Source organism: Homarus americanus, unplaced genomic scaffold, assembly GCF_018991925.1.
Source record: "Homarus americanus isolate GMGI-L3 unplaced genomic scaffold, GMGI_Hamer_2.0 scaffold40248, whole genome shotgun sequence".
In the NCBI taxonomy this organism is placed as follows: Eukaryota; Metazoa; Arthropoda; class Malacostraca; order Decapoda; family Nephropidae; genus Homarus; species Homarus americanus.
The window spans coordinates 10,808,422-10,821,125 of NW_024712526.1; the positions used below are offsets into that span (position 1 = coordinate 10,808,422).

The 12,704-nt window shown below is 42.2% G+C and overlaps 1 protein-coding gene across 4 annotated transcripts in view; it reads left to right on the forward strand.

Annotated features, from left to right (window-relative positions):
* The window catches only part of LOC121862782 (cell surface glycoprotein 1-like), a 67,559-nt gene that overhangs the window by 14,381 nt on the left and 40,474 nt on the right, over positions 1-12,704 (forward strand). The window contains exon 2 of one of the 4 annotated variants that reach the window (XM_042361106.1): positions 5,613-5,650. The exons of the other annotated variants lie outside the window; for them this stretch is intronic. Coding sequence (XP_042217040.1) covers position 5,650 — 1 coding nt within the window. The 5' untranslated portion in view covers positions 5,613-5,649. The remainder of the gene's footprint in view (positions 1-5,612; positions 5,651-12,704) is intronic. 4 annotated transcript variants of the gene reach the window in all.

The following is a 12,704-nucleotide window of genomic DNA, read 5'->3' on the forward strand; positions in this document are numbered from 1 at the left end:
GTCCATCATAATCCCATCTTAAGTCAGCCAGGTCAAGAAGCCAGTCACAGTCAAGAGATACTATGTGTGTGTGTATATATATATGTGTGTGTACATTTTATTTTATCTTGAAGCCAATTAATTTTTTGTACACAAATTTATAACCGCAATTAAAACATTCAACTATTTACCATTATGATAAAATATTTGTTAAAAGTAAAACCGTAAGTTTTATTTAATATTAAGCCATTTTAACAAGGTTTGTTTCTTCTCATAGAACGAAATTATCTAAAATTAACAAAATATATAGAGAGAATTTAACACCTATAAATTTTGACAGGTATTTTTTTTTAAGTCCGATAATAACTTGTGGTATTTAGGCCTACATAACTATAGGCCTAGCAACTATAGGCCTACAGAATGGTGCTTAAACCTACGACACTGTTGTATACTAATGCTGTAAGTAGGGAGGAGAAGATTGTAGGGGAGGGCGTAGGGGAGAAGGGAGGGAGGGATTGTAGGGTTTAGGGAGGGAGGGCGGGCGTAGGGGAAAGGGATTAAGGGAGGGTGAGACGGAGAAGATTGGGGTTGGAGGAAGGGAGAGTTAGTGAGGGAGAATGGGAAGGAAGGGAGAGTTAGTGAGGGAGAATGGGGGAGGAAGGGAGGTTAGTGAGGTGAGGGAGGAAGGGAGGTTATTGGGAGGGAGGGAGGGTGAGGTGAGTGAGTGAGTGAGAGAAACTAGGAGGTAGGAAGGTTAAGGAGGAGATTTAGAGAAAATAAATGAGATTAAAGGATAATTAGAAAGAGAGATAATTGGGAGAAAAAGGAAAATAAGAGATAGAGAGTAAAGGAGGGAAGAAAGATAAGAGGTAGAGAATAAGGAGACAGTATGGAGGGAAAGAGAGAGAGGAAGTTGAGAGAAACAGTTGCCAGTTTGACTCGCTCGGGGAAGAGGTGACCGGGGGACTAAACGTAAATAAAAATTATACCTCTTATCTATTACTTAAATATTCGTAAGTTATTATTTTTTTTTGCCTTTAAGTGAAGTTGTGAGAAGTTGATCTGTCTCGCTAAATATTAGACCAAAAAATGTATCTAACCGACGACTTAAGCAACAACAACAAAGATGGCCGCCATTGTTTACATTAGGCTCGTAACCCCTATGTCATGGCCGCCATTGTTTACATTAGGCTCGTAACCCTATGTCATGGCCGCCACATTGAAGAAAACAAAAACTACTGAACTATTAACCTACAGTCATCATGAGTTAAGTTATGGAGTGATAAGCGGCGAATTAATGTATATATGAATGTTATATGAATTATTCGCCGCAAAGTTTTTTTATTAACTGGGAAAGACGGCCAAAAACACTTAAGTTCTCCTCGTTATAAGAAAATTTACGCGGGAAAAGTTATTTATGTTTTAAGTGTTAATTTACGCGGGAATTTAAGACCTGGGTACTTATTGTGTGTTCGATTGAGTACTTGGTGTCGGAGTTAGTTGAGTACTTCTTGTGAGTATGTAAGACGAACTGAAGACCTAAATGGCTGGTAAACTAAGGACTGAGGTTTAACAGGGGAGGGGGGAGGTGATGATCATGTTACGGATTTGTGACTGTAAAGACGGATTATCTGGGTGAGTCAGAGCCTAGAGCTGTACAGGGAGTCTGCTGTACCTAATATATACACGGAGGGCTCGCTCTTGTACTGCTTCTCTCTCTCTCTCTCTCTCTCTCTCTCTCTCTCTCTCTCTCTCTCTGGAATATTAGTGTGTGTGTGTGTGTGTAAAGACATTATATAAATTTGTCGTTAAGTGATCACCTACCACTATCTTCATCACTACTGTCCACTACCACCACCACCTACCACCACTACTACCACTAGCACACAACCAACATCACTTCCCGCTACCAGTAAGTTACGTGTGGCTCTGTATTGTACTGTTTAAGTGTACCAGAAATTCCTTAAGTAAAATTCCTCATGAGATGGAAACCAAGATGGCGTCGGGAAGTGCACGAGACTCTACCTACAAAAAAAAATTAATTCTTTTACAGTTTGAGAGAGAGAGAGAGACCGGCGAATTATGGTGTGAGACAGACAGACACACACACACACGTTCATACAAGTTATATACCAAAGTTCAACACAGGTATAATGGCATCATCCCTGACCTCTAGTGTGTTTATGAACAGTAATTAATATTATTTTTGGGCCACACATTCCCTCCCACCACACACACACACACATATGGGAGGATTGGTGGTGGTGGTGCCGTGACCGTTGACCTTAGTAAGTTGAAGGTCAGGGGAATTGAAAGCCGTCAGATACCAGTTTGAAGCCCCTGGGTCTGTGTAATAATAATAATTAACGGTTTATTGAAAGAGCATAGCAGCCAGAAGGGTGTGTGTGTGTGTGTGTGTGCGTGTGTGCGCGCGCGCCACTGGGAGTTAGGTTAGGAGGCGTCTAAACAAGGTACTTCCCGTGGCATTGTGGCAGTAGGTGGGGGAGGAACAGAGGGAAGGGGAGGAACAGAGGGAAGGGGAGTGCAGAGGGAAGGGAGGGGAACAGGGAAGGAGGGGGTACAGAGGGAAAGGAGGAAGGAAGAGGGAATGAAATTTATCGTACAGTGTGCAATTATCATACAAGTGGTGTCCAATTATCGTATAGGTGGTGTCAACTAGCATACAGGTGGTGCTAATTATCATACAGGTGCCAATTATTATACAGGCGTGCCAATTATCAGACAGGTGCCAATTATCAGACAGAGGTGCCAATTATCAGACAGGTGCCAATTATACAGGCGTGTCAATTATCAGACAGGTGCCAATTATACAGGCGTGCCAATTATCAGACAGGTGCCAATTTATTTATCAGACAGGTGCCAATTATCAGACAGGTGCCAATTATCAGACGGTGCCAATTATCATATAGGTGGTGCCAATTATCAGACAGGTGCAGTAATAGAGTGAACTACCTTTTTAACCATCTGACCTAATTACCGTCGTTATCTCACCTTAATGACCTTGACTGGGTGACCTTTGACCTGGAGCTGGGGGGGACACTAATTATTTACAAGATTGTTAAAGCGGGAGGAGTCAGTGCAGTGTGCCATGGCTTGGTGGGAGAGTATCTTGGTTCGCCCCTGTTAAGAGAGTCGAGTTGTGATGCCTTGGTGAAGTTGTTAGTGGATAAAAGTGGACACAGACAGACAGACAGATAGATAGCAGACAGTGATTTTGACCCCCCCCCCCCTCTCTCTCCTCTCTCTCTCAGATTCGTTCATTTTAGATGCATGAAACTCGAAATAACTTTTGTGTGCGTGTGCAGACGTGTCTTGGTTTGAGAAAGCGAGAGAGAGAGAGAGAGAGAGAGAAGTTAGTAAGATGAAATAAAGTAGGAAAGAGGGAAAGACAAAGACATACACAGACAGAAACAAAGAAAGACACACACACAGAGAGCAGACAGACAGACGTAGAAACATAAACAAAGAGATAAAGAGAGAGAGAGATAGAGAACTCAAACAAGTCACGATTGTTACTTCCCGTTCAACCATCATTTGCCTCTCCCCCATCTAGTCCACCAGTATAGCCCACCTAACCCACCAATATCCTACTAACCCACACATATAGCCCACCTAACCCACCAATAGCCTACCTAACCCACCAATATAGCCTACCTAACACAACATAGCCTACCTAACCCACCAATATAGCCCACCTAACCCACCAATATAGCCTACCTAACCCACCAAATTAGCCCACCTAACCCACCAATATAGCCTACCTAACCCACCAATATAGCCCACCACAACCACCATATAGCCTACCAACCCTGTAGGTGTGTGTGTTTTAACCATTCAAGACATCGAGATGACCCTTGACCACCTACACACCAGTTGAGGTCGATAATGTGACGTACAACCTCGGTCACTCATATATTCGTTCATGGTCAACCCTCACACCACAAGGTCAAGTTTTAATCTTTCAAGTCGTAGGTCACATCTTGTCACGTATACCACCCCCACCCCACCCACTGTATCTCTGGAGTTATAGGCCATACTTGGTTATACCCATAAATACCCCATACATGAACGGGGTTTTGGGCACGTCTTGTCGATTTTCCCACGGTCACTGTAATTTTCCCACGGTCACTGTAATTTTCCCACGGTCAATGTAATTTTCCCACGCTGAGATGGATGAATGATAGACTGAGAACACACACACACACACACACACACACACACACACACCACGAGTACAACTTAATCACGGGAGACAACACCTGACGCCATAGGTAATTACCAGTTATTTCCGGTCCAGAAGGTCGTATGTTGACCTCTTCATGTAGGTGGGGGAGAGGAGTGTTGATTGAAGGAAGAACAGTTAGAGGAGGAGGGGAGGAGGGAGGTGGGAGGGTGGGGAGGTGGGAGGGTAGGAGAAGGATTGGATGTGAAGAGAAGGAGAGGGGACTACTCTTCTTCCTCCTCTCTCTCTCTTCTTCCTCCTTTTCTCACTCCTCTCTTCCTCCTCCTTCATCATTCTCCTAACTCCAAAAAATATCACACACACAAACACAAACACAAACACACACACACACAAAAATTAATAACACCACAGTCTCACTCACTCACTCATTCCAGTCACTCCTCACTCAGTCATCCAATCACCCAGTCACTCATCCAGTCATAGCCACTCAAGTCATCACTCCTCCTCTCTCACTCATTCAGTCATCCAAATCCCAGTCACTCATCCAGTCACTTAGCCACTCATCCAGTCACTCACTCACTCTCACTCATTCAGTCATCCAATCATCCAGTCACTCACTCACTCATCCAGTCACTCATCCATAAGTTAGTTACTCGTTAATGACAATGTTCCTTGGATGTGTTCAGACCTTCAATAAGATAAACGACTTAATTACACTTAATCATCATCCGGGTGTTTCATATACTGCTATTGTTTTCATTTTGATGGTGAAGGTTTGGTTAGGTTAGGTTACGTTAGGTTAGGTTAGGTTAAGGTTAGGTTAGGTTTGGTTAGGTTAGGTTTGGTTTGGTTAGGTTTGGTTTGTTGGGTTAGGTTAGGTTAGAGTTTGGTTAGGTTAGGTAAGGTAAGGTAAGGTTACGTTACGTTAGGTTACGTTTGGTTAGGTTACGTTACGTTAGGTTACGTTTGGTTTGTTAGGTTATGTTTGGATAGGTTAGGTTAGGATTGTGATGTTGGTTAGGTTAAGTTTGTCATGTTGGTTAGGTTTGGTTGACCACTGGCTATGACCATATTACACATCTGGCAGCTCAATAATGTTAGGCTCTGCAAAATGTCTGTCTGAGGCTCTGTCAGGTGTCCCGACACTATACTTAACCCGACGTAAGATAACACAATGGATGGAGTATAATTAACCTCCTCGAGTTAATCCCTCTCTCTTGACTTAATACCTGTGTTAACTCTGTATTATCTCTTGTTAACCTCTCCGTGTTAACACTAGCTTAAGGGAAGGTTATTGCTTAGGAGTTTACCGTTTTCTGTGATGTTTTAATCCCGTTTTCTATGTTATTAGTTTTCTATGTTATTAATCCCGTTTTCTATGTTATTAATCCCGTTTTCTGTTATTAATCCCGTTTCTCTATGTCCTCAGGTATGTGCTAATCCCAGCTGACTAGAAACGGAAGTACAGTAAGTGTGTGAATCTTTATCGTGGGTTATTATATATTTTGTCTGTATTGTGTCTGTCTGTGTAGGTGAGCATTTGTCTGTGTGTCTGTTTGTCTGTTGTGGTGTAATCTGTTTATTATATTCCTTCTTATTACCACTGATTATCTATCTATCTATCTATCTATCTATCTATCTATCTCTGGCCTTGGTCACAGCTGCAGGTCAAAAGTCATTCTCTCTCTCTCTCTCTCTGTGTCTTTGGTCGCAGTTAAAGGTCAAAGGTAATCTATAAAGGTCAGGAGGTCACAGGTGAAGGTCAAATAAAGCGGCGGTACAGTTTTTTCTACCTGTGTGGGATTAACTGTGGAGATATTATTTACATCAATGGTTGGTAGCTCTCTCTCTCTCTCTCTCTCTCTCTCTCTCTCTCTCTCTCTCTCTCTCTCTCTCTCACATAAAATCGTGTGACGTTTACTCTGAAAAATACCCATTGAAGATATTTTTGTGACCCTGTACAGATGAGGTCCGCCGGAGTAGTTAACACGGAGATACACCTACAGTAGTTCTCACCGCTAATTGGGTTTGTTTTACGCTCCCTCACCATAGCATAAGATGAGAGGTTAATTATTGTTTGTGTGTGTGCTAATAATAACAGTAATAATCTCAATAATGATAACAATAATAACAGCAAATTCCCACAAGTATAACACAACGGTTATCTTGCTTCACAATGGTGCTCTTATACCGTTAGTTCTCCTATAACAGTATATAAGACAAATATAATTATATCAGTATATTATATTGATAGTGTCTCATAATTACGTGGGTGTGGTGCAGCGGGCGTGGGCGTTTAAGGCGTGAGACGGGTGTAATGAGGAGATGCGTCGGATGATAGGTGATGGGGCCCCTGGTCGACCTTAACGCAGGGGAGGCTCTAATGTATTAATGACTGCCGGAGGTGATGTGGGGGAGGGGGAGGTGGTAAGGGGGATAAAGATAGGGGAAGAGGGAGGTGTAAGGGGGATGAAGAGGGAAGGTAGAGGAAGAAGGAAGTAATATAGTAATGGGGATATAGATAAAGTTCTTATAATATCCGAGCAGGATAGGACTCGGAGAAACGGATTCAAGTTGGATAAGTTAAGGTTTAGGAGGAGATAGGAAGAAACTGGTTCACAAATAGGGTGGTGGACGAGTGGAACAAGCCTAGCAACTTTGTAGTAAGTGTGGGAACTCTGGAAAGTTTCAAAGGGCTCGATAGATTCATGGATGATAGAGTGGGGTAGCTTTCAACAGGAGCTGCCATGCACAGGCCAACCGACCTATTGCAGACTCCTTATTTTCTTATGTTCTTCCCCTTCCTACCCTCCCTACCCCTTCCCTTCCCTCCCTACCCTTCCCTTCCTCCCTACCCCCTCTCTTCCCCTTCCCTCCCCATCCCCTCTCCCATTTAACAAAAACCAACCGACCACATTGTCAAACTATTTTTTATTACGTGTTTCAATCAAGACTTCTTTCCTAATTGCCCTCAACGGTAATTATCGCCTTAAAGACTCCATTAAATATCAAACTATCTTTATACTCTTAACTGCAGCCTACAAAAGGAAATTGGGTCCATCTTAATATTAATTGAGATTTTAAGTCGTGAGTTATGCAAGAGTGGTAGTAGTAGTAGCAGCAGCAGTAGTAGTAGTAGTAGTAGTAGTAGTAGTAGTAGTAGTAGTAATAGTAGTAGTAGTAGTAGTAGTAGTAGTAGTAGTTCTTTCAACCAATACGCGTCTCTCTCTGTCACCCAACACCGTTACCTGCCCCCATTACTCTTATTTCACCATCCTCACAAGAAACACAACCTCCACTAATGGCCATTAACCGTAATGACTCTCAAACGACCCTTTAATGAGAAAATTCAGCAATAAATTGTCTCGGAATAGTAGTTAGGATGCAAACAGTTATGTGTCGTGGGGGTCGGATCCTGGTGCAGATTACAAGGGTCGACGTACCGTGGGAGGGAAAAAAGCGCCTATATCTTACCCATTCATATCTGTATTTCCTCTTTAATCTTAATTTATCTATTCATATTTTCTTTTTCTATCTTATTTCCCTATTTATCTCATTCAAACCCAAATCTTGAGTAATTAGTTCCCACATTTATCTTAGAATTGTATATATATATTTTTTTTTTCACTCCATCTATCTGATAAAATACTAAGAAACATTGTCTATGAATCTTTAAGTAAGTTAGAATTATGTAAATATGACTCGACTTTCGTGTGTCATGGCTATAAATGTATGTCTTGGCTATACAGGTGTGTCGTGGCTATACAGGTGCGTCGTGGCTATACATGTCTTGGCTATGGATGAGCACTCCTGCAGGTGTGATGAGGCAGGTATTAAGGCGAGCAGTGAGGCGCTGTTACTAAAGGCTGGTGAAGAAGTGAAAGTGATCTTGAGTGGTGATGGTGCAACTATGAAAGAGGTGAGATAAAGAGAGAGAGAGAGAGAGAGAGAGAGAGATAAAACGAGAAAAAAAGAAAAATAACATTAAAAACGGAATAATATGACACTACAACATAAAGTGACCAAAAATATAAAAAATACACACAAAATATACACATACAATTTGCAATACCATTAAAACACACATACTGATTATTGTTATTGATACTTACAAAAAATAATTCTAAAAAAAATACCTGTATCTATATTTTATACTAATTTTATGTTTTGTTAATTAGATAAGTCAATGGTGTAAAGAAAATATAATTAGTTGGTTTAATTAGCTGGTATGATAATGATTTTTATTTGTGGTTTCATTCGTGATAACACCACATCCTACACCACACCACCATCACCACCACACACAACACCTCCATTACACCACACAACATCTTACGTCCACCACATCATCACAATACCTTACCACCATACTCAACACCACACCACCACAACATCTCACATCACCACAAACACCATTACATCACCACCACAATCCCCCACATCACACAACACCACCATAACATAACACATCACCACAAACACCATTACATCACCACAACACCCCACATCACACAACACCCACACCACCACAACATAACGCATCACCACCACAACACCCCCACTCCACAACACCCCCCACTACGCACCCCCCCACTCACGCAACACCCCCACTCCACAACACCCCACCACTACGCAACACCCCCTCCCACAACACCCCCCACTACACCCAACACCCCCACTACGCAACACCCCCCACTCCACAACACCCCCCACTACGCAACACCCTCCACTACACACACCCCCCCACTACACAACACAAGTCTCCATCCCAATATCAACAAGTCACCTTACCGCTACTACACCCACTGACTCCAGAGCTCCAAGACACCATCAAGCTTCCAGGAAACTCATCAAGTAAGTTATCAGCGGAAGTCCAAGTAACTCTGAGATAAATGAAGCCCCGTGATGCTTGAAAACTGTCTTCCTGTACTATACTTGAAGGACGCGCAAACGATACAGACGAGCAATGTATTATAAGCGAGGTGTATATTACTGTATGTGTCATCTGTGTATATGTGTTTTAATAACCTTGGTTCTTGAAGAGTTGTAAGATTAAATGGTAAATTAACTGTGACGTTTATATTTTTCTTGGGTGTGTAGTAGTAGTAGTGTTTACATCTGGTGGTTCACATACGCTAACATCAGGTGGTGTATGTGAAGTAGTAGTGTTTACATCTGGTAGTTCACATCCATCACCATCAGACTCAATATATCACTGCCCCAGTGGAGCGCTCGATGCCCTCTGAGGACGTACGTGTGTGTGTGTGTGTGTGTGTGTGTGTGTGTGTGTGTACTACCACCCTTTACTGGTTTAGCTGTAAGCGAGTTTTTGTGTCTCTTGCGCAATGGTGGGGAAAAGTAGAAAGGGAGTGAGATGGGGGTGGAGGAAGTACCGTAGGTGAGAATGAAGGAATGAAGGGTGAGGGAGGAAAAGGAGAGATGGAAGCAGAAGAGGAAGCAAGAAGGGAGGAGGATTGATTTTTTGATTTTGCCGCTTGCAGCGGCTACTTTGTGTGCACCCCACACTCATCCTGTGAGCAGTAGCGCAAAGGATTACAGAGTAGGGTTTACAAAGGGTCATAATAATTACCCGGTTGTCAGGATATTATGGCACCGAAAGTTACACAGTATTTCATTTACATTATTTGTTTAGTTCTATACATAGAGGGTAACTTATTCACAAATGCGTGAGAACAGGCGTGTGAGGCAGTATGTCTGGCCTCACACTTTATTATTCACATTTACGTGGGAGGTATTCAAGCACATTGCGTATTTGGTTCTGTACATGAGAACTGATATAGTTACTGAGTGCAAAAAGTGGATACAATCTTAATATGTCGGCTATCTTGCCATTAGAGATGAAGTGTTGTGCCATTTCACACACAGTGTGCTTGGACCTGTCCCTAAGGTTCTATCTTCACACAGTCGAGGACGTAGTGTTCAAGTGTGTGGCCATATGTATATCACACACTTTTACATTAGTTTTGTTTACATCTGCTTGAGGAACATACTGCCAGAAGTACATATCCTAACCTTAATCTAGCGGTTACAACATCTTGTAATCTAGTGATCTTGTTACTTGCTCCATATACATGTTTCACTTGATACATCTCATCATAGTAAACTATGGATCGACTAGTGCCTGTTTGCACTTGTCTACTTGCGTCAAACTCATCAATAAGTTCTTTCTAATTACAGTTTTAAGGGTTCTTTTTGACAGAACCCAAATTGTATTCAACGGTGTCTTTGTTAGACGCGAGTTTGGCGAGGGCATCAACTCTGTCATGTTTTATGAGGCCTATGTGAGAGGGATCCACAACAGTTTGACCTTGACACCCCGGTCAACAAGGCACGCATATTTGTGTCTGGCTTCAGAGACAGATCGTGACAACCTGAGTCGAGGGTACCAGGGCAAAGTAGTGAGGATAGAGAGTCAGTGATGATGAGACTGTCAGTAACAGTGGTTTCAATGAATTTAATAGCTGTGGTATGGCAACTAATTCAGTTTGTAGAGTGGATGCCAGTTGTTAATTCTAACTCCTTTCTCAGTTATATTACCGTCAGGTTGAGTCACAACAACAGCACTTCAGCCCTCCACAGGCGGTGTTTAGAGATCCATCAGTGTAGATGGTCTGTGTGATATTATCATCAGTCTGTAGAGTGTGTATGTGTTCAAGGGCTCTCAATTTATCTCCAACACACTGCCAAGGGAGGAGGAGGAAGCAGGGGTGTTAATACGCTCCAGGCAAGGTCGGTTGTGTGCCTCCTCCCCCTCTCCTCCTCCTTAATCCTCCCCACCTCCTCGTGCCCATCACTGGATAACTGGGGAATAACATGGACATAGAAGAGCAGAAATGAGAGAGAGAGGGGGTAAATGGTTTGTTTTGAGGTCAATATTATTAGGTCAAACATGCGGTACTAACAGGAAGTGTGGGGTAAAACAACACACAACATACACCGACACACGGAACACACTCCCGGACACACACAGACACACACTCCCGGACACACACAGACACACACTCCCGGACACACACAGACACACTCCCGGACACACACAGGAGACACACTCCCGGACACACACAGAGCACACACTCCCCGGACACACACAGACACACACTCCCGGACACACACAGACACACACTCCCGGACACACACAGACACACACTCCCGGACACACACAGACACACACTCCCGGACACACACAGACACACACTCCCGGACACACAGACAAACACAGAGAATAAAGGATGAATGGAGAGTAGGAATAATAAAATTTTGTGTACAGAGGAGTTAGTAAAGAAGGTGGGGAGGAGAAGGAAGGAAAGAGGGGTGGTGGGAGGGAGGAACTTAAATAAAGAACTATATATTGATCATCTTACTACCACAACTACCACCACCATCACCACTAACCACCCTCCCTGTAATCGGTTCTAACTACCTATGTATATCTATCTATATATCTTATCTATCCATGTATAAGGTGAAGAAATATACATATATAGATATCGTAGGACCAATATCACTCGGACGAATTCAACACCAGAACTATATTTTCGAAGGACCATTGACATTACGACACAGGAAATTTCAATGTTAATTTTGCCCCTTAACTGGAGATGTGAAGACTCTAAAGCTGGTTCAATTAAGCTTCCAAATGGCGTCTAAATGGCACGGAGACTGTACTGTAACTAGATTTCAGTGTCTTTTGGGGAGAATTTTCATTTATTAAGCTTACGATGTTTTGAGGGTGTTTTTAGTTTAGTTATTTACGTACTTGTATCTTTAGCTGTGGGGTTTGTTTACTCTATGAATATTTATTTGGGAATCCGGATTCAACTCGACTTAGGGGATACGAACGAATCTTTTTTTGTTTTTGTTTTTTCATCTTTTTAAGCACAATGACTTAATTAACTACTTTTTTCCCATCATTTTTTCTATGCCTATTGTCACCATAAAAGAATCACTCCTATACAATGGGGAATTAAATCGGCATGAACAGGACCCTTGTAGTTAGCGAAAAAGTGATATTTTAATTTTTATTTTTGGTTTTTCGGCAGTTTGGCACGCTGAGCATTGCCGGATTTGGAGGTTAAGAGTACAATGGAAATTAAATCACTATAAACAGCAATTGGAATGTAGAAAAAAAATAATCTCGATTTATTTGGCTGGCAGAGCAAGGTTATGCAGAGCTGGGGACTAAAAGCGCTATTATGGAGCGAGAATTTGTTACTTTGATACTTGAGAGAGACGGTCATCATCACTAACGCTTAACAGTGAAGTATTAAGAGTGAGAGACGGTCATCATCACTAACGCTTAACAGTGAAGTATTAAGAGTGAGACGGTCATCATCACTAACGCTTAACAGTGAAGTATTAAGAGTGAGAGACGGTCATCATCACTAACGCTTAACAGTGAAGTATTAAGAGTGAAGACGGTCATCATCACTAACGCTTACAGTGAAGTATTAAGAGTGAGACGGTCATCATCACTACACTAACGCTTAACAGTGAAGTATTA